This window comes from Phaethon lepturus, unplaced genomic scaffold (genome assembly GCF_000687285.1).
Source record: "Phaethon lepturus isolate BGI_N335 unplaced genomic scaffold, ASM68728v1 scaffold25282, whole genome shotgun sequence".
Classification (NCBI taxonomy): Eukaryota; Metazoa; Chordata; class Aves; order Phaethontiformes; family Phaethontidae; genus Phaethon; species Phaethon lepturus.
In genome coordinates, this window is record NW_010524468.1 from 32,532 (window position 1) to 55,995 (window position 23,464).

The 23,464-nt window shown below is 38.8% G+C and overlaps 1 protein-coding gene across 1 annotated transcript in view; it reads right to left on the reverse strand.

Annotated features, from left to right (window-relative positions):
* LOC104617215 (calcium-dependent secretion activator 2-like) overlaps nt 1-22,522 on the reverse strand; it is a gene marked incomplete at its 3' end in the record, with an annotated part of 37,946 nt that extends 15,424 nt beyond the window's left edge. The window contains exons 1-4 of the mRNA XM_010282469.1: nt 22,442-22,522; nt 21,559-21,663; nt 16,716-16,952; nt 12,456-12,577 (exon numbers count right to left, since the gene is read on the reverse strand). Coding sequence (XP_010280771.1) covers nt 12,456-12,577; nt 16,716-16,952; nt 21,559-21,663; nt 22,442-22,522 — 545 coding nt within the window. The remainder of the gene's footprint in view (nt 1-12,455; nt 12,578-16,715; nt 16,953-21,558; nt 21,664-22,441) is intronic.
* Between the last annotated feature and the right edge of the window lie 942 nt (nt 22,523-23,464).

Consider the following 23,464-nt stretch of genomic DNA (forward strand, 5'->3'; position numbering starts at 1 on the left):
ACCGTATTTACGCTGCTGTCAGAGATACATAGGCTGATACAATTAAAGACAGAGTCTTTTGCCAAAGTTTATTTCCCTTCACTGCAAAAGTACCTGCTACCAGCAAAGAGGTGGATACTTATTTCAGGTAAAGATTTATCACTGTGTCACAGACAGTGCCTCCCCCACCCCAAAATTTATTTTTCTATTTCATTTGGAACATATTTCATATACTGAAAAAAGCAGCAAATTTCTCTCTCAGGTTTTCCACTCCAATGATGGTCTCTGTTAGTCAAAACTTTTCTTTATGAGAACTTAAATCTCCAGTCTCACATTGAAGTGAATGTTATAAAAGTTATTATTCTAAGCAAACATTGGAAATTTTATTTTAGCACTATTTATTGGAACATTTTGTTTCTGACAAAATATTAAGTCTACAGAATTTTGCACCATCAGGCATTGATTTTCCACAGCAATTAGGAAATCTTCTCCTTTCTGAAACCACTACCAGAGTGCACTGGTCTCCTTGATGCCTCCTTTTGCATCTTTCCAGGTTTGATTCTTGGTTTAAATCTACCTCGGCAGGTTTCTTTATTCTTAATTAAATCACCTTAAGTGGTCTTCTGAAAGAGTTTTCTTACTCCCTATCCATACAGGGATGTGCTACAGAGCTGGAATGAGCAGGAAGACCCACCAAAACCATTTTTTAGGCAGCAGACCACTCCACAGGACTAAGAGATTTACCAGCACTTCATCTTCGCACATCGCAGAGCTGGGCTTGAAATACAACGTTCGGGTCCCCGTAACATCTCCGTGTCTCAACTGTTTCAGGAATCTACACAAATTTTGTTGTTTCTACTTCGTTTATAAACATACTTTAACTGTAGAAAAGCAGGTATCTGTAATCTTCAGGTTAGAAATCATACGCGCAGTGCAAGTCACGAGATGAAAGGCCAGAGAACACAGATGAGACTCACAGCAGCTCCCTGACACGTCTGACTATGCTGGTACTTTAGCTCAAAACACCTTGAATCCAGGTCTAACAAACACTCTGTTGTCAGTGAAGCTTTGTGTCAATGTGGAATTCATGAAATGTTGCATATTACTAACTACAACTGCATATATACAGACAGAGAGAGAAAAAAATGTGAGAGAGCAAACAAGCTGCTGTACCAGCAAGTCACCCCACAGCGATCTGACAATAAACCTTTAATTTGATGAAGAGGCTCCATTAAGCCAAACAAAAATGGAGTTAAATCCATCCTTATCCAGTTCTGGCTTTTTTACTGAGACTCCCAAAGAGGGTATTAGCTGGTACTAATTGCTGCTAGTTCTTCTACACTAATAATTGGACACATACCATAAGCATTTCCTTTTCTCTTAGGAGCACAGAAATACCCATCCATTCAGGTATGACTGACACCAGGATGCCACACTAGCAATCATGGCCTTACTGCTAACAGCTGTCTCATGCAACCCAAAAGCATGTTTATTTTATGTCTTTCGCACAACTTATAAAGTAATACAAATATTCCAGCTTCTCTCCTTCACGAAAGTTTTTGGAAAAGGATGTTGAACTCTTACTGCACAACTGACAAATTTATGCAGCATCAAGGATTTAATAGGGTAATGATTATTCCTTATATGCAACATTAAAACCACTATTTTATTCAAAATATATTTATGTATATATTCTCCATTACATCAGTGGGATCTGGAATACAAGTTTGAAACCACAAGGGGAAGAGTTTCTATGTTTGCACCTTTCTAGAATGATTATAATGTGGTTTAGGTTGCAAATATTTGGGGGGGAGTCTACATTTTCTTATTTCTCTACTTGAAAATTACTCGTTTATTTTGATGAGTGCAAGGAGCATAATTTCCTCCATCAGAACAAGCTTAAATTGCAGCTGAAGGGCAACGCATAAAGAAGATTCTGAACAAATCATAATGTCCTTTTACAGTAGAAGCACAGACGAGCCCTGCACTCAAGCAAACTAAACTGTGAGCTTGGCCAATTATCTTGTCCCTTCATCACTAACCTCATCTAATCTTTTACGTGTCTTGACTGTGTTCTTTCTTGTGTTACTGTGATTCCCCTATTGTATGCAGGAATCTTGCTGAGAGCTACAGATTCATTGTTTTACAATCCCTACTACAGAAACACTGGCACTTTGCATAAATACTTTCACGGCTGTCAGCTAGTGAAGGAGCACTACAACAGTAATGATTTTAACCCTGAGGTTCCTGTCTAAATCTTCCTAAAACTCCAAAATATAGATATGAGAAAGATAATTTGTTCTACAGAGATGGATGACAGTAGGAAGGAGAGGTACAGAAAAAAGGGAAATTTTGGTATAAGGATGGAAAGTCATACAATTGCCTTTAAGTGTCACCTTTGATTCCACATACGTAAGGTCTACACTACTGTCCCTTTTTCCATTTTTCATTTATTTCAATTTATATGGGAACTTTTGACTTGGCACACTAGCCATTTGAAATGCAGACTAACAAGCCATCTCTTCAGCACCTCCCTTACAGAAAAGTTGGGTGTTCAGCACCTGTAGCTGCATACACAAAGTAGCCTGGAATTCAATTTCTGAATGCATTGTCAAGTCACTATCTAGTGTAGTCACTCAGAAAGACTGAAAGTTTTTGGTTTCTTTTTTTCCATGTGGGTTCAGCAACAAAATTAAAGGCTTTTAGGCTGGTTGTTACAAAACATTGGCAATCCCTCCTCGGAACTCTGCTCTGAAGAACTGAAAGCTCCGAATCAGATCCTTACATCGGCAACAGCAAGGATACAGTGTTTTGATGGATACGCTATATTGTAAAGCCCCTTTACACAACTAGACTAATATGAAAGGGAGAAAAGAATAATCTGAACATATGGTGTTTTTTTCAGAGTTTGCTTTTGATAAAAATAGTAACTGTTTTAAATAAAGGAATTAACAGAGTTCAAAATTACTAACCATTTATCACAGAGCTAATAATGAGCTAGACACAATCATGTATTTCTTTTTAAACAAAACCCATTATTAATATCTGAAAAAAATTGCTTCTAATAAAAAGACGAAACTGTGCATAGTTTTTCTTTAAAACAAAAAAGTGTCTAATACAAATCAGAAAGGAAAACCAGAAGAGGGGTTCAATGCATAGTAAGCAATTAAGTAAAACCACTCATTTAGGCTTTCTCCAGTGAAAACGAGAACAGTGCATCCTAACACTACTGAATTCTATTAGGACAAGTATTTTCATCACAAACATAAACCAGTATGAATAAATTATTGCTTAGACTTGCTTTGCCATCTCACTTTCAATACAGGCAACCAAGACAAATCAGGGTGAAGATCTTCTAGGGTATGTAACAAGACTGACACACTGCCAGGCACTGGGAACCATTGCTACATACTATATGAAGAGTTCATGAGAGGCATTAACTCCTGTTTCCCATCAAGTTTCAAACCCAGCTAGGGGCTGGAGATGAACACAAAGGCATGACATGGTCATTTATTCCCTAGAAATTCCTATATGCATATTTAATTCACTTTTGCCTTGAAAAAGATAATTATGAATCCATCACAACATTGTTATAAGTTGAAAAGCCTATTTATTTCATGTTATTTAGCATTTGTGTGACACTTTAAACCTTCAAAATGTTGTACAAAAGTTGATAAACTGACATTACTTTGATGAAGCAGATAGATGTTGTCATCTCAGTCTAAAGATGTGGGAAAACAAATCACAAAAGAGACTGACCTATCTGAGCCTGCACAGTTTATCAGGGAAGACCCAGGAATCAAATCAGAAAATTTCAGTATTCCATCTGGCATCACATCACTTCTCTCTTATTCTGAAACACTTTTTACTCCTCTTTCTGACTCCTACTGTTCTTATCAGCTGTCCACATTATTCGGCCTTTGTTTCTGCTGTCCTCCTACTCTCAATATGCTGATGTTGCTTTCAAGTAGGCACGTTAACCTGTAGACTCATACCTTATATGCTCAGTAGTCAAGAAATTTCAAAATCTAGAAATTTTTTTCTTCATCTGTTCAGTGGACTATTCTGTATTTTTAATGTATTAGACCTCGACACCTCTGAGGATCAATGCACATACTAACAACAGTGACAGCAAAGAAGAGTCTGCCCCTGGTGGGGTGAAAAACAGTTTTCTGAGTGTCATGAGCATTTGAGATGTACAAAGTATTCTTAAGTGCAAATAGGGCTCAAAAGTAAAAACTTCTTTCTTTCAAAGCCTTTTCCTCAACCTTTCTCATCACCAAAAACAAGAAACCAAAAGAAAACAAAACCATAACATTTGTTCCAATTCAAACACCGTATCTAGCCAAATTTTTAGAAATTGTTTTTAAGGTACCCATATTATATTGCTTACAACAAATATAAGCATATTTTTGAAAGGTCACGTCAAACCAAGATAGAACAACAGTATACTCTGCAAATGTAAAATGGGACATTCTGATCACGTCAAAATTTAAGAGAAATCCAAAGGAACTGTTTTAACATCAACTATTGCCCACAGTTTCAATAATTCAGTTTTCCAAAGGTGAGGCAAGTGCAGACGACTTTGAAAGACAAATTTCAAATCCACTCTACCAGAGTATACCAGAGGCAGACTGGAGGTAAAGTTCGAGGTAATGCTTCTCTCCCTCTCCTCTTTTTTGACAGACCTTCATTCCTCTACATGATACTTTACAGGCAGATGTAAAGGTCTTTGCCTTCACTTTGACCCAGCCAGGGACCATGTAGCTATATTACGATCCAATACATTTTTCTTCTAAGCAGGATTTAATTGGCTTTGGCTCAATACCATAGCTAAACTTCTTCCAGTTTGAAGCTGGATCATGCACCTATAGATACTTAAGCACAATGTTAGAGAAAGCTTATGTCTGTCTGCAAAATATTAGTCACATTTGCTGCGGATCAGGTGGGAATGAGAATGGAAACAGATATATCAGGTACATTAAGCAGTGTGTAAACAGTCTTTCTCCAAGTCCTGATTATTATAGTGAAAGGGCTAACAGTGGAACATGTATCTTCAAGGCCCAAGGTTTCCAAAAAGCACTATGAAATACAACTGGGATCAGTCTTACAAAAGATATGTAATGTCATTATACACTGTAAAAGGAGAGAGTCACCCCAAAACAGCTATTCTTCCCAGCAGCGAGAGTAGGTGAGGAGGGTTAATATCCCAACTCTGAACAGAGAGCCTATTAACCGTAAAGCCCTCATCCCACCGGCTTTCTGCCCGGGGTCTAAGCGCTGCAGCAGAAGGCGGTGCACCAAAACCGCAGTCTTCAGAAGTGGAAACATCATGCCAGGGCAGAAATCCTGGCTGCTTTCAGTCAATTATTAGCATGCTGAGCACAGAGGAGCAAGGAGAACAACCAGGATTTAGCCAGAACAATCAAAAAGATTAAGGCAAAGAAAATTAAAAAAAGATATGCCCTGGTGGCAGGAGGATTATGTTTATTGCTAACTATCAATATAGAGTAGAGATTACAACCAACTTTAATTAGCTCCCTCCTCCTCTCATCCCAATTTCTTCCATGCCACCCTTGTCTTGACCTGACAAATGAATATTCCCTTCTAACAGCAGTGGTTTTCACAAGTCCCTTAGGTAGACAGACTCACGAGAGAATATTCTGGGAGTTAATCATAGAATCACTGCAAAATTTAGGCTGGAAGGAACCTCTGGAGGTCATCTAGTTCAAACCCTGCTCAGAGCAAGGCCAGTTAAAATCAGGTAGTTCAGGTTATTATCCAGTTGAGTTTCAAATTTCTTTTAATATTAAGAGCCTGTATGTAATTAATATTCCTCTGCAATAAGAGAGGTCAAAAATCTCTTAGGCAATATAAAATATTAATCAGTGACAGAACAAAACATAGAAACTTACTTATTTTAGAAAATACATACCTTTTTCATGTGGATATCGCTCTTTATATTTGAGCTGATTAGGTATTATTTCCTTTCTTTAAAGAAGCAAGCAACTGATCAGGCATCAAGACTAACTGCATAAAATTGTCATGTAAATTTTCATCTGAATCCATATTCCTTTTGTGAAACTCTTCCATTATTAATCTGCAACACAGGCTGGGACAAATGTGTAATTTTTTCTTCTCCATCTTTTCCTTTGCAGAACCAAGTAAACATCAGATAATTTCCTACTGGCAATTTCTTTTTTCCTGTTCACAGCTGGATACTAGACTGACATATATGGTATTCGCTCATAGCATCCAATTTTTTGAAAGGTAATTTCTTCCATCCTATTTTGTGAATTGTTCCAATCATGATAATCCAAAAAAGAAAGACTTACTAACATATGACAAGATGAAAGCCATGATGAAATTTAGCCTTTAAAGATATAAAGATGAATCTTAGAGCAAATGGTAATATTCATTACACAGCTCAGTCAAACCTAGTTTATGAAAGCAGACACACTGTTACCTGTCATGATCCTCCTCCCAGTGGCCTCCCTAAAATTGCAAAATACTTATTAAAGGCTCATGCTCACCTTCACCAAGTTTTCAGCATTGTCCACATCAATATAATTGTGTCTCTCAGGTTTTAGCCTTTCAAATGACCTTACTAGTAACACACAAAGGTTCTCTTAACATACAACCTCGCTTTTGTAGATGTTGCATAAAATATATTTATGTTTTAAAGAAAGTAAGTCTGGATGCCAAAAGTAGGCTGAATAGTTGTACTTTGTTATCCTTATGTAAGATCAATGCTGGATTTCACTGCACTTATCTGTAAGTATAAAACTTCCAGAGTTAATAGTCAAAAGAACAGATGAAATCCACCGAGTTAAAAAAAAAAAAAAGGCTCTGTTCAAGAAGCTAAATCCTAAAGAGGCTGCATCCTCAGAAGATGTAATAGGAAGCATATGAACAACAAGCTAAGCATGGTTAGATCAGGCACTATGAAATTGCAGTCCCATTATCCCTTTGTAAAAATCCCATGTGCAAATATACCCATTTCAACAAAAAAGCACCCAGACAAATACTGGAAAAAACCCACACCCTAAGGAGAGTTATCGGCTTGCCAGCAACAGACTAGTTTGACTATGGCCTGTCTGAGCAGCAAACACTTGCGCTTCTGTCCCTCATTTCTTCCCACATTTAGTCTCTAGTTTTATACTTAGGACTCGAAGCAATATGAGGTAGGGACAACTTTTTCATCCTACATTTTCTCCTGTGCAAGAGCAGGAACATGGATTCCTACATGTGTAAGCAATATAAGGAATTATTACTGAGAACTAACGGTATAATTAAAGCATTACTGAGCAAAATTAATCTCATTTATACAGATTCATCAGACACAGAGCAGTAGCAGGTGGTAAAAAAAAAGTAGGTGTGCCTTCTCTTTCCTTAAATACTCTACATCTGTGTCATGTAACCACAAGTTAGGTGACAGTTGTAGGTATGATCATCTCTTTGTTTCCCTTAATTAAAAATAAAAATTAGAATTCAGAAATGTCACCTGAGGCCATATCCTCATTCTATTCAAAAAGTATTATTTTTTTCATGAGCAACCACATTGATTAAGGAAGTTCTAAATTTTAGAAATTAAGCCTTTTTTCTCTTTTTAATCTGTTCTATAATTTTTTTCCACAAGTACTGATACTTCAAATACTTTATGTAATTAACGATGGTGGATTATTGCATGAAAATAATGTGAACAGCGTTTACTGTATTTGTGCACTCTTGACCGAGATTCTCTGCCTTATCTGGTCAGATAGTTAATCATGCGTTCTTCATGTATTCCTAATATATAATAGCCCTTTTTATAAGGTTATGCAATCCTTGTCAGCAAAATACGATCATCTTATATGTCTTGTTTACATGAAGAATATGCTGGCTCCATTAAAATTTTCTCATCATGCAAGATAAGATCTTCTTCTATTGTATAATGATGTGACAACAGAATGTCACTTGTAGTGACAAAAGATAGCATATTCCCATCTTTTATCTTTACACATGATTATACATACCCAAAAGTCAATACACTCAAGAAACCACATTATTTAATATTCAGAATGAATAAAAGTCAATGATAAGAAAGCATGTGGACACCAGACTCCTCCATAAGACTAAAAACTAAGCCACATCAGTAACGTTTGAAAAACGGAATTAGCACTGGATTTTGCAAGATGACTCCCTGTGGCGTCACAGCAACAAAGTTATGCAAAGCATCATGCAACCGAAGGGCTCCTCTGAAGGCTCTGCTTACTGATCTCTGGCAGAAAAGGTCACAGGCTGTGTTGGAGGGATTTTCAGCAGTGCTAAAAGGCAGGAAACAGTTGGAAGGAATGAAGAAATATTTCACAGGCAAGTAATAAAAATTTTATAGGGTTTGCATGTGAAACTGTGGAACTGATCTGTTTGTAAAATTGCCCAAGACTTAAGCTCAGTCAAACAATATCGTTCTATAATATTTGCATTTTAGAATGACCATTAGCTACTCTGTAATATACATATAAACAGTGCTCTATTTAGCTTGTTAAAGGAGGAAATGAAACACTTCAATATAAACTCATAAAATTATTATTCAAAGAGAGAAAGCAGACAGGGGTTAAAAGTAATAACAAACCAGAGAATATTTCTTACTGATAAACTGTCAGGATAAAACTGTGCTCTCCTCTCTGGGACTCTAATTAGGCCTTTAAGAAAGGCCTCTTTAAGAAAGAACATTGTTTCTAGTTGCCTTATTACTCTTATGGTAGCATTCAGGGATTCAGAGGAATACTTAAATATTCATAAAAATAATTGAGAAAATATTCAGCACTTTGGAATAGTGGATAAATCCTGAATTAAGTCTCCACTTGACTCGTGCTTCCATTAATCTCCACTCTAAGGTCACACTGGCTTGCACTCCATTTTGAAGCATTCATCTGAGCATCTCATTTTCTCCTTTTCACTGTCAAAGCTTTTGAAACTTCTGACCGAGTAGTAGCATTGCACTGCATACACTGATGTTTCACAGATGAAAAAAATAGGCATAAATAATTCTCTATACTGCTTCTCTTCACAAATGTAGCTACCAGTTCAAAACGAAAAACCAGCTACAGAAAATGTGTGACAAGCATATGATTTGGAGCTCTTGCCAGCAGTCTCCCACAGCAGGCTGGTGGTAATCATTCACTTTTCATCACAGTTTCATTCTACGCTTAGTATGAGTGCTTTGCTACCCTTTTCTAGCTGCACGTCCTATAAAAAAAAAAATCTGAAGTTATGTCCTCATTTATCTGGAATTTGTCAGTGCAAATATGTTACTGCTAGTGATTTGAAGAGTCGAGCTGAACTACAGTTGTTCTCAATTCTCTGTTTTCAGGTTGTTTTTTTGTTTTTTGGGGTTTTTTTGCAATGTTTTTTGTGTTTTTTCCTCCAGCCTCACGGATTATTTTCCTTCATATCAGAATGACAGTACTGAAAATTATCCCAGTAAGGAGCCAGCTCCAGCAGCAGGCAAAGCAGGCAGTAGCCTAGGGCAGCTGACAGTTTGTTTTCTTCTGTATCGGAAAAGAGATGGACCGGCTGTGCTTGCCCAGCTGGTCACTTGGCCTCTACTTGCATGACTTTGCCCACCGCTGCCAAAGGACTGAGGGGGAAAGGAGCCATCTCTCCTCCCAGTAGTAAACATCAGCAGGAGCAGAAAATCACTTTGTTTTCCACTCTTCTCATATCTCCTCTTTGCAGAACATCCAACCCTTCCCCCAGTGACTGACCCTCCCCATCACCCTGGCAGGTCCCTGTCAGAGAACAGTGGTGAGTGCCGGTAGAGGCAGTGGGGCAAGAGGAGGTAAGTGACTGCATGGGGCAAGGGATGCGTTGGTCGTAACAGTGAGAAAGGTCTTAGAAGGACTGGACACAGGCTGGGATAGGAGAGAGGAAAGAGACATACTTCTGAAACTTGGGGACTCCTCCCTGCCTATAACAGTATTTCCTAGGCTCTCTTCCACCAGCCTGATTTTCTGGTTAAACTCTGCCAAGCCCTCTTAGCTCCCTCTGGCATCAACCAAAACAAGCAATATTGCTAGTGTCAAGAAAACCTGATTTGGCTCTAACAGAAAAATTAAACTGTGCAACAAAGGATCTCCCATTCCATAGGTATCCTCCTCCATCTTCTTTGCTGTTAGCCTATAATTTGCCAATTTCATGCTTGTCTAATTTAATATCCTCCTCCGTTGCCTCAAACTACATCTCTATATATGCTCACAAACTGCATATCTCTATATGCTCATAATCATACTGTATGCCAATGCCTCATAATTACTCTTGCCAGAAATGGAAAACAGTACAACTCAGAAGAGCACAAGAACTAGACATATTTTAGAGCTCTATCAGCTGTGCCCCTTCAAGTTACACTGTTTTGTAGGACAGCAGGTCAACAGCACCAATAATGCCCATGCTTGTCCTTCCAGTGTACACTTTATGGCATCTCTCAATCATCCACTTCCTGAAGTTGCATAATTTTTTCCCTTCAAATCCATATGACTTTAGTTCATACAACATCACTTTTATGGAGTAGCCTATAATTTGTCTTTCTCCCATATGCAATCAACTCATGCCTACTGAGCCTGAAATCCACTAAATCAGTCTACAAGCTCAGAGCAGGTCCTAACATCGTCCCTTTTCTAGAAACACTCCAGTTCTACTATTGACTCCATCTATTCTGGAACTTCCTTTTCACAAAGTTTCTACTTTGACAGGTAGGCAAATCAACTAATTTGTTATTAACTTTAACGGGATGTATCTATACACAGTGTACACCTTCTGATTGGTTTTACATTTACTGTAACCCGCAGCCCTCAGTATGTAATAAGTAAACCATGAACTGACCATGAACCATCCCTACTATGTTTTGTCCACCATATCTGGAAACACCTAGAGAGAAACAAAACCCTTAACATCTACAAACTGTTTTCTGGAGGAAGAATGACTATGCCCAAGATTCGAGAATTTGTGTATTCTAGTTGATTTAGGAAGATTTGAAGACCTGTAATCAATAGCGTCAGCGGTTAATTGAACATTTAAAACAGAAGCTAACAAGTTCAAGGGTGAAGAAAAAGACATACATCAGAAGACATGGGAACCTTGACTGTGACAGTAGGCAAAAGGTTGGAGGCACTTGTTGCAGGGAACAGAGCAACTCTTGAGTTTGAAGAGAAAGCACAGTTTGGAGATGTGCCCTCCATGAGAAAGCCTTGCAACTCTTATGGGACCCAGAGCCACCAGAGAATGCCCCATCAGGTCCACGAATGAGCAGGGGATGTTGCATGCCCACTTATGACCTTGCTTGAATGTGTGTATCTGTGTGCCTTTTACGCTATCGTTGCTTTTAGAAGTTCCTCATGTACAACATGTAAATGCTAAGACTGATTATTCCTATGCCCTGGAGAAGGAACACAGCCAGGGACTGCGACAAGTGAATTTTCTATCTTGTCCCACATCCTTAGAATTCTGCAAAACTGTCTGACTATGTTACTAGAGTAGGCTGCTGGCTTACTTGCCAAGGAAATTTGCTGCAACTAGGAGAAAGTCCACCAGATTAGATTTTCTCCTCCTCCCAACGCCAGAAGAGGCAGATAAAACGTTGTTTTTATTATTTTCCCTAACAGAATTCTGTATTTGTAGTCTGAATGGAATAGAAACTACCATCCCAATTCCTTTGAAGGTATTTTCTCAGATACTGTAACAACTGCAATTTTTAAATTGTCTTTCACAAGGCACACTATGGTGCCAGTAAAACTCCAACATGCTGCCTGGAAAGTTATCTACAAAAGATTCCAAATGACATTTTAAAAGAGAGAAAAGTGTCTGAAGTCAGTGCGTAGGTCAAACAAATCAACCAAAAAACACACTTAATTTTCTTTCTCTCTGCCACTCTGACTGGTTCACCTACAGATGGCATGATGTTATCCCCCTCCAAGTCAGTTTGCTGACTGCCTTCCTCAAAAATTAATTGAAAGAAGTGGTTTCTATAATTTAAAATGAAATAGGCTCAGCAGGTGAGTAAGCTTTGTCAAGATTGATTACTGAGTATTGATTTTCCACCAATTGTACAAGTCACACTCCACAAGGCCACCTGCACATTAACTGAGAATACATAAGATCACCTCGGGCTAACATCTATTGAGAGGTTTGTATTTTCAGAGGATGCAGGTAAGAACACTACACCGCAGTCTCTAGCTCTTTTCCTCACACATAGATTCAATGGCATCTATTTGGACAGCATTCACACTTCGTACTTACTTCACCATAAATAACTACTATTTGTATTTTCATTTTTCAGAAAGAATTTAAGGTAACTACCCAGGAAAAAACTTCATATAACCTAGCGCTTACTGTAACTTATTGTAACTGAATTGCAAAAATTGTAAAGATACTCCGTTAGGTTCTCCCATGATATGGAGGAAAGAAATGCTGGATGCAGTGACAGCACAGCAGCTTACTGTGGCCTGGAAGCTTCTGCTTGGTCCGTCTGAAGCTTCTCACCCCCTTCCACTTCCATGGTGCAGTAGACAATTCGATTGGGAGCGACTGACTTTAAACCTTGCACCTCCATTATAACAATCTGAGGAAAAGAAAACAAATAGTTTATCCTTCACAAAATATTACATAGCACAGCTATTGCAGTACTAAGCTTCAGGCAGGTAAAAAGAAAGAAAAAAAAAAAAAGAGAGAGAAAAAAAATCCTCAAACCCCAATCATTCAAATCTTCACAAACAGAGAAGAGTTTTAATTTTGTCCTCCTTCCCACTTTCAACAACATATAGTAGGAATTGAAATTTTTGCTCTGTTTCTACTTGGACAACAACCAAAAACTCACTCCAACCATAATTTAAATGCTAGTAGTTTTTGAGACTAATCTAAAGAAATTTGAGACTAATGTCTAAATATAGTTCTAAACGTTAATACATAAGAAAATGTATCTTTTAAGCAGTCCCTTAAAGAAGTATTTATAGAATGGATAGGTTACTAAGTTAGACAGTAACCAAGACTAGTAAGTACACTCATCACGTCTCGAAAGGTTCATCGTGGTGCTGTGACACTGGAGGCTGCAACCCTTGAATCTCAGAAGCGATGTGGGGTTGTGCTGGGCATGAGGCACGTCAGAGCATCGCTATCGGCTGCCGCAATTTGTTTCTCCTGCTACCTACACCCTTTTCCCTCTTCCAGCTCCGTACTTGCAGTCAGGTTTGGCATGCACGTGGGGATGTAGCGGGGAAAGAGAAAGGAAAAAAGCCACCTTTCCCAGCTGTGCCTGGATAAATTTCCTCACCAGGGAAATTCTGAGCTTGGCAGATCCTCTGAGCTACTCAGTTATAGCTTAGCAGAGCCAAACGCCATCCTGCTTCAAACGCTTTCTGCCTTTTATAAACCTTAGGGTTTGTCACTGTGTGGAATTACTGCAATTTTTACACTTCAGATGTTTCTAATTCAGAGAAGATTTGAGAGGAAAGTTGGGTTTCCCTGCTTGCTTTGGAAAAGCTGCTTTCCTTCAGCCCCATTTGGGCCTATGAGAAGAAAGTGGGAAAAATGTCCATTTAACCAGCAGAGAAGCTGTCCTCAACTGCACTATACATAACAACCAGTATTTGTTTGATCGTTTTAAAGGTGACAAAAGTCATGGCTACTTTTGGTCTCATTGGAAGCAATTGGTTTCTCAGGTCAGCAAGCAACTATTAAAATACTTTGCTCTTTAAACCGTTTGCATATTTCCCAATTCATTTCAGTTCAAGTACATTAAAGCCAGACTTCACCCCTATCTGTAAAATCCCTTGTACTTTAAAACTTCCAGAACCTTAGTAATAGATATCTTGTAAAATTGCTAGTTTGGTCATACTACATTGAGATTACACTCATTGATAATTTTGAACATTTTTACATTACCCATAAATTATCAACATTGCCTATTACACTTTACAAATAACAGCAGCAATTCAGGGAGAATGACATAATCATCTCTTCTTTCTCTTTTGCGGTTCAGGAATTCAAGTAGTTGAAGTGATCAATGACCACTGAAAGACTGCACTGGGGATCCTTCTAGCTAATACTGCCTATGCGGTCTTTCCACATGTCAATCATACGTCCTTGTTGAATGGAGATTTCATGTTTATATGTTTTTGCGTTGATACTTCTTTTCCTTGAGTGTCCAATTTAATTGCACAGTACATTTGTCTCTGATAGCACTTCTGGATTCCAGCAATGGAAAAAAGTTGCATTTCATTAGGAAGGAAACTGTCACTAGCTGATTTACTAGCTCATTAGCTGATAAACAGCTTCCTAAATATTGCTTGTCTTTTTCTTAAACTGTCCCACAGCTGAAGAACATAAATGATTAAGTCTTCTACTACTTTGATGTTTTATTTATTTGTTTCACAAATGTAAGCAAATAAGCTATTTGAGAAAATATCCAACTTGCAAAAATAGTCACCATTTTGTAGTGATGTGCAGGGTTTTTCCTATCTTAGAGAGCAAGTTCCATCCCCACCAGAATATTATAAATGTTACATCTTTTGCTGTTCTGTCTTAATACCGACACGCAGTTGCAGCATGAACCCCAGACACTTTGGCCCCTACCAAGAATTTTTCATTGAGGTTTTTTTTCTTGACCTAACGTTTAGACATGTTACAGATCTCCTGTACATTCCTGTTCCTGTGCAGCAGTCCTTACTGGGGATTTTAATGGTTACCCTATAATTTAGTTGTCACACCCTAAAAGACATTAAATGGATATATTTATGTGTTATTCAAGAGATGTGAAATTGTGCACATATAACCTCACGTTTTCAAAAAATAATGTGTTCTGTCTCCACGGAAATGCAATCAGCTTTTCTTACTTGCCCATTTGCATCGAAAAAGAGAACTTCCATGTTTCAGTCTAAACGAATATCAGTTCAGCTGTTTCCTTTTGCCCTTATATCCTTTGAGATTTAGCTTCCCAAGAGTAAGATATGCACATACTTGCCCAGCAAGAAACTCAACTTACGTGGTTAACTCCATGTTTAAAATGAAAATTTGCCCTACTGAAAACCGCTGCATGTAGAGTAACACTTTAATTCTTTGCCTTGCGCAGGATGAACTGCAGGTAACTAACCTTGCAGAACATCTGTATATTTTTTTTATCAGTGATGGAGGAAAAAAAAGCGCCAAGTTTACCAGACCTAATAGTCATACCGTTTCTGGTATGAGAGGAGAAGGGCTGTAAACAACACAAAGCTGTGCCAAATTTACCAGAAATTATATCTCCTGTCATTTTTCATTCCATGATTGTTTCAATCTTTTACTTTGCTTTTCCCCTCTACATAATTTCTAGTACACACTTAATACTTCTCTCTAGAGGCACAGAGAAAGCTTTTCTTCTTACATCCTTCACCAAGCAAACTCTCTTGAAGATAGACAAGATTATCAACAAACTTTTTCAGGTACTTTTAAGGTGCTTCAGAACTACTCTTTGTCATTGCTATTTGTGGACCACTCCAGGCTTGGTATTCCACTTGAGGCAGACATAGCACACGTTACGGAGACGCACAGGATTCAGCACAGGAGTTATAAAACTACTTCATCGTTTCATATACTTCAGTACAAAGGGCTGCACTCCAGTTTTACATGCTTGATGAATTAATACTTTTTGGCATAGAGAATGATGGATCTTACTACTCTTTGAAAGCTGATGTAGGGCTTTTACATTATTAGCTAGTAATATTAAAATTGCATAAAGTGGGGTAAGTAATTTCTCTGTTATACAAAGGATCTGAACTTTTCCATCTGTCCACTTCTGACATTTTTTAAATTCTACGTGTATATTGATGACATGGGAAAGAAAAATTGATCTGAATTTTCAACATTAGATGAAAAAAGCAGATGCTCATTTCACTTAAGAATAAACATTGTTTAAAAGATAAACAATTTTTTGTTTGTTTGTTTGAAACCATTTAACAATTTAAGTGTTATTCTGTAACATTATCCATTGTCTTTAACAAACTAAAGCCACTTCAAGTGCATAACACAAGCATGGCACCTTCTAACAAATACACAATACAGACTCTGGAAATATTTTGATTCTATTATTATAGAGATCATAATTTCCTGTTATGCACATTTGCAGAATTGGACATGAGCTATGATGCTGTCATCAGATATGTTTAAGTAACTAGCTGCATTTGTGGTTTCCTCTTGAAGCCAGTTGAGCTCTGTATGGATTAGGACTGCATCCCTATACACCAGACTTCCTGCATAATCTCAGTAAACGTGAGCTAGTTTCTTGAGGAAAATGCAGAAATTTATAAAAATCTGCTATGACCACCAGTAAAAAAAAAAAAGTTGTTTATTATCTAAACACTTTCAGCGAGAAAACACAACTCGTTTGCAAAATTCTATGCATGAGTTCCCAATAACAATAGTGTTTGTTTATTACGTTCAAAAGTATACTCGGCTATTTAATGTACCAGAATTCATTTAAAGTTAATTTGTGTGGGAGATCAACTGCCCACATTGCTGTGTGGGGCCCAAATGCAACTTCTGCTGCAAGAGGAAAGTGCATCCTACAGCTGTCTTCTAACTCCTAATTATCAAAGAGACAAAGAATAATTTACTACTTTGACATAAAACTTCAAAATTACCAAGGAGGACTAGTAACAAAAAAGTATCAAGACAGATATTCTAGTAATTCAAACTGTCAATAAGCTTTCTGTGAAATATGTAATTACCTCTAATGTGAATGAGAGAACCACATCAGACTTCGACAGCTGAACCTCATTTTCATCTCCTATGTCCAAGAATGCAGAATTTTGTGATCGCTTTAACTTCTGCAGCTTAAATTCTGGCCCACCTTTAGACACTGGAAGACTTTCCAAATTTGCCATCAACAAATTCACCGAAGACCGCAACTCTTCTATGTACATGTTCTCCATCTCTCTGGTTATAAATTTTGGGAATTTTCTTTCCTTGGAAGATATATTTTAAAAGTTAGGGAGGAAAAAAAATCAACCCACTTTATATGTCATGCTAATTTACTGATTTTTCTCTTCAGTTAAGAGATATTTAAAAAAATAAAAGTCTTAATTCCAGTGCTTATCTATTTTTACATCTTCAAAACAGGAATGGGAAGGCTAGTCCTATTGCATAAATACAGTTAATTTTGACAAGAAGAAAGGTAATTTGAATTGAGAATTCCATCATTTTTCTCAAATACAGTCTCTTCGAATAAGTCAAAAAAATAGAGGCATTTGTAAAAACGGCACCTCTCGCTCCCCCTGAATCATTTAACCATAAACCCAGGTTGAATATATACTCATTAGATATTTCTAATACATGTGATTTAAGCGTACCAGTTGACAATATACCCTTAATGTCACCTTCAAATATTCTATAAATTGACGAAATGAAGTGTCCACTACTAATTTTCTTAGTTCATCCATTACCCATGCTATGAAAAATAAGTCAACCACATTCATGCTCATTCAAGCAAGTTGACTGTGACCCAGAACACCTCCAGCAAGTCCAGTGGTCTGACTCATTACAGCATTAGAGAGCCATTATATGAAAAACTGAGAAAGAAAAAACAACAACAACCACCAAGTTATTCATAGTTACAAACTAAAAACACAGGGTAAGGTTCAGGGTGCTCTAGCCAAAACAACCCCCACTTTAGAGTATTTTTCAAACTGTACCTTATGCTGTGAGGATCATTCAAATAATAAAATGACAACACAGAAAACAGAGGAGACAGACTGTTATTATGTTGTTAAAAGATCTTTACTCTTAACATGCTTTTTCCATCCCAATGTAAAAACCGAGGAAACTTTTTACAATGTCTTTTGCTGTATATTTTTTATCACTACAATCTTCCATGATTTAAGGCAGCACTATCAGAATATACAGAGACCTTTATTTCTGTGAAACCTGAATGTTTGTAGCCACTTCTCTCCCTCACCAAACAAGGGTGAGGATCCTCCATAAAGACTCTGCGGTCCACAGATTTCACCCCTCCCAGTCCCCTTCACCTTTTATTTGCTTTTTTTAAGACAGTGAATTGTAACAAATTAGCAATAGCGCAATTTAGAGACACAAGAACAGTGGGCTTTTCCTACTATTTTTTAGTGCATATGCACAGGAATGTAATTTCGTTGATTTGAAAAGCCTGGATTGTCTGAAGAACACGTCCCCGAGCACGTGGGGGGAGTCCAGCACAGGACTCGAATTTTGGGAATTCTGATTGCAACATACTGGAATTTATCCTGAAACAAAGACCCTGGGGACAGATGCGAGACACTTATCAGGCTGATGTACACAATAGCCTTTAGGTCTGGTTTCTGAAGGTGCTAAAATGGATTTTCAGAATGCATTTCTCAAGGAGAAAAGACACTGGGTAGTCTCTTCACAGGATCCCACAGAATTTTCTCTTAGAAAAGCATAGCACCAGTTACAACAGGTAGAAAATCCCATTAGGTCATACATACTTCGATTTCAACTGCTTTAAATTTATTCATACGAAGAAACAGATGGGCAAATAGATGCACAAATTCCCCACTGAGTTTATGCTGTCATTGATGTACGTTTCTAAGGTTCTTGCCTCCATTAAATAGGCTAAATTATCTTTTCTGCTAAAATAAACTTCTCATTAATAATTAACAACTTGTAAAATCAGCAAGTAAAGTGTTATAGGAGCCAGGAACGACACAACAACAACAACAACAACAAAGCTATATGCAGAGATTTCTCTTGAGCTGTGCCGATCTTCTGATACTGCAGTTTAATAAGTCTCTTACAGGCAAGTAATCTCCGAAAACCCTTTTCTTTACCAACAAAGATGCTAGAATACCTAATCCAGTATCAAAAACCTTTTTACCTTCTTTTTGAGCTCTGAGAATATAGTTCATAATTTGCAACATTTGATTGCTTAGGCTTAAATGATCTTAATTCTCACAGCTGCTAGAATTAGGACTAGCTCTCAAAGGCCCTCACAAAAAATTCTGCATTTTACATAGTTTAAAAGAGATGTATGAGAAATCTGTTTTCTGATCTGGATATACCATGTAAGACATGAAGTTCCTTATTCTGTGCAAAACTGTGCAGTAAATACTGTGGCAACCATGAAAATTTTCAAGTTATGGTTCCGGTAAAAAAAAGCAACAATAAATAATTTTTTCTTTTAAAAATCTGCAGATATGCAGTGTATGCATATACTTTACAGAATCACGGAATCATTAAGGCTGGAAAAGACCTTTAAGATCATCAAGTCCAACCATCATGCAACACCATCATGCCCATGAAACCATATCCTGAAGTGCCACGTCTACGCGTTTTTTGAACACTTCCAGTGACTCCACCATCTCCCTGGGCAGCCTGTTCCAATGCTGACCACTCTCTCAGTAAAGAATTTTTCCTAATATCTAGTCTAAATGAGATGGAATAAACAAGATTTACAGAGTTTAAATAGTGCTCATCATTTTCACTTGCTTTTAAATTAATTTAAAACTTTTATGGACAGCATTTTGCTTTTTAGGAAATTACACCTCCAAGTAGTTATTTATGACCTTCATAGACCTAAATGGTAATTTTCTTCTTTTAAAGAAACCAAGCAAATCTTAACTGCTTTACAATCACTATCATATTCATATAATACACTTTCTTCCGCACACACAGAGTACAGCATACATGCTTCCAGTATTTTGTAACTCCTGGAGTGAAAAGCAAGAAGGCAACAGAGCAAACAGGATTATTGGACAACTTTGATTATGGGCTGTATTGGGTTTGTGGGTTTTGGTTGCGGGGGTGCTGCAGGGGTGGCTTCTGTGAGAAGCTGCCAGAAGCTTCCTCCATGTCTGATAGAGCCAATGCAGCCGGCTCCAAGACAGACCTGCCACTGGCCAAGGCTGATTGCGAAAGGCCCAACCCCCCCCGCCCACAAGCCGCCCCTGCCACTGGCCAAGGCTGAGCCCATCAGTGACGCTGGTAGCACCTCTGGGGTAACGGAGTTAAGAAAAGGGGGCAAAAAAAGGCACAATGGCAACTTCAGACCGAAGAGAGGAGTGAGACTATGTGAGAGGAACAGCCCTGCAGACCCCAGGTCAGAGCAGCAGGAGGGGCAGGAGGGGCTCCAGGTGCCGGAGCAGAGGGTCCCCGGCAGCCCCTGGGGAAGCCCATGGTGAGGCCGGCTGTGCCCCGGCAGCCATGGAGCTCCACGGGGGAGCAGATCTCCACCTGCACCCAGGGAGCACCCCACGCCAGAGCAGGGGGATGCCCGATGGAGGCCGTGACCCCGTGGGAAGCCCACGCTGGAGCCGGCTCCTGGCAGGACCTGTGGCCCTGTGGAGAGAGGAGCCCCGGCTGGAGCATGTTTGCTGGCAGCACTTGTGACCCCACGGGGGACTCAGGCTGGAGCAGTTCGTGAAGAACTGCAGCCTGTGGGAAGGACTCACGTTGGAGAAGTCGGTGGAGGACTGTCTCCTGTGGGAGGGACCCCATGCTGGAGCAGGGGAGGAGTGTGAGGAGTCCTGCCCCTGAGGAGGAAGGAGCGGCAGAGACAACATGTGATGAGCTGACCACAACCCCCATTCCCCGTCCCCCTGTGCCACCGGAGGGGGAAGAGGTGGAGAATTCAGGAGTAAAGTTAAGCCCGGGAAGAAGGGAGGGGTGTGGGGAAGGTGTTTTTCAGATTTGGTTTTGGTTCTCATTGTCCTACTCTGATTTGATTGGTAATAAACTGATTTCCCCAAGTTGAGTCTGGTTTTGCCCATGACAGTAACTGGTGAGCTTTGGTGGGCACCTGGAGTCCAGCCAGTGTCAACTCACAAAATAAGTCCAGGCTTCACAGAAGATTGAAGAGACTTGAGATTGTCTTTATGTGAAAAAGAAGTCTTTCCCCAAAATTTCATAAGATATGTCTAGGGACAATGCCAATCCCACCTGTGATACTTAATATAGAAGGGAATAATCCTGTATAGTGAAATAAAATACAAGGTATAGGAAAGAAAAACAGGCTTAGCCTTTTAAAATTTACTAAAGTAAGTTTTAATTTACTCAGCCACCACTAATTTGACAGGACTCACTCATAGTTTTGTTACTTGCCATACTAACATAACCATTATGAATTTAGACTTAATCTATAAATGTAAGCTATATTATATATACTTAAAAAGTATATCACGTATAACCTGTAGTAAGACAGAAACATTATGGTTATACCCTAAACACAGTATAATGCACTTCTGTATATAGAAGATGACTTGTTTTAGTTCTGAAAAACATATATGTGCAAATAATATATCCATATGTGCAATTAATATACTCTTTGTTTCACCACTGGACTTGCTGATGAAGGAAAGGTAGGAGCACTCAGCATATGACTTTCCAAAAACAAATTTTCCTTTCTCCCCACCCCTGCTGACACGTAAGCTCCAGAGCAGAAAGTCTGGCATGCATCTGCCAGACTGTTATCTTTTCAAATGATTTTCTGCTTAATTTTAGAATTAGAAACTGGAAACATGCACTATGTATCGTCCCACTCAATCTGTTACATGGTTTTGGTACATGAAATCAACCGCTTACCCTCGCCATTTGTTCTGCCAATTGAAGTCGTCCATCTAGTTCACGTCTGATCTGGGCTGCTTGCTCATCTCCATTATCCAGCTTGGATAAAGAACAACAATAAAGCTAATAGTGAGAAATACACAGTACATTTTAACTTTAGAGCAAGTAATGTAGTTAAAAACAAAATAGAAATGAATTGCTTCCTTTTCATCTTAAAAGCAGCATGGCTTTGCGTCTTACCACGATGAAAGAGATGTAATGGCCACCCACTCCCACCCAGCCATGGGAGTTACCCATGGCAGTCAGAGTCTCTGAAGGGTAGCCAGCATTCCCTTGAGTTTTTAATACTCAGGCTAAACAGAAGCAGTATTATCTCCTTATGAAAGTAACAGCTGAAAACATTTCTCCATGAAGCAGAAAACGGGACTGACAGAATGGCTTACAAAATGTTTGCAAGGAAATCCGCTGCTTGGTGCCCTAAGTTGCTGGATAGGAACATATAGGTATAGGGAAAGAAAACTGAGTGGCTGTACCTTCTAAGTATGGTATTATTTCACTCACATAGCTCTTTTCCCCAAGTATTGGCCAAGTTCTCACACCAAGGCATATCTAGTTTTTGAGCCTCCAGTATTTTCATACCTAGGGAATAGTCATGACTAAAGGCCCGACTTCAGTCACGGAGGTAAAGGGGAAGGACGCATCTCTTCACCTCAACAGAACAGCAGGGTCTCAACAGAAAAGAGACTCCCCAACTCACCTTTCACCTGTTTATTTGCTAAGTGCAGTGTGGGGGGAGTGCAGGTGAAGTGGCACTTCACCTCAACGCACGGACCTGCGCGGATGGTTAAGAGGAAAAAGCGTGAAGCATCTGGAAAAGATCAGGCACGATTTGTCTTCTTACCTGAATAAAGGCCAAACAAGGACAAAGACGGAGTCTCAGTGGTGGGCTCTCTCTGTCCCTGGGGCTAACCTCCCCAGACATGATGCGACATGCTGATATGACCTTAGTGCATTTAGTATGCAGCTAAGGTTTAAGGATACGTGCATTGCTCTTCACTAAAAAAACTTAAATTGATTCAGGACATAAATTGGTAAAAATTTGTTCTCTAATTAAATTATAGCTTCAGCTAAAGAACACACAATTACTTTGGTAAACGACTGATTATGTTATCGTACAATGGTTTGCGTTGGAAGGGACCTTAAAAGATCATCCAGTTCCAACCCCCCTGCCATGGGCAGGAACACTTTCCACTAGACTAAGTTGCTCAAAGCCCCATCCAACCTGGCGCCATCCCACACTACAGCAAGCTTTTAAAGTAAGACCACTGCATCAGGCCAAATACGTAACACCATCTCCTTTGCAATGCTCCTCAGCTAAATCCAGTAGATCTTATTGAACCAAGGCACTCTTGAAAATCAGGCATTTCTTCTTTCAAAATCCCATTTAAAATAAAGGAATAGTTAAAAATACACTACCAAGTGCTTAAAGGTCAATTACAGCATTATGTATAAATGCAAATCTGGCCACATTTAGCAACAGGATAAGAAGTTTTCCACTGCTAGTACGGAAGTGATCTGTCACCTGTGCAATCTGGCGTCTCACAAGATCCTTGCAGGAACTGATCCAGACTACCAGAAAGCAAGAGAACAACACCTGATGGCATCCCTAAAAGAGGCTCAAATTTAAACTAAAGAGAAGAGGATGGATCATGTTCCAGACTGGAAGGGTCCTCTCGCTAAGTGTGTCCGTAAATCTGTACCTAGTTTGACTGTGAGCATAAATGGCAAGAGCATTCTCGATGAAAGCAAATATTTTAGGTTTTCAGAATAAAATTACAATTTTCAAATAAGTTCCCAAATTTGTATTCTTCCATTTCTTAACAGAGTAGGAGACTGCTTATTGAACTTGTCACCAAGAGTATTT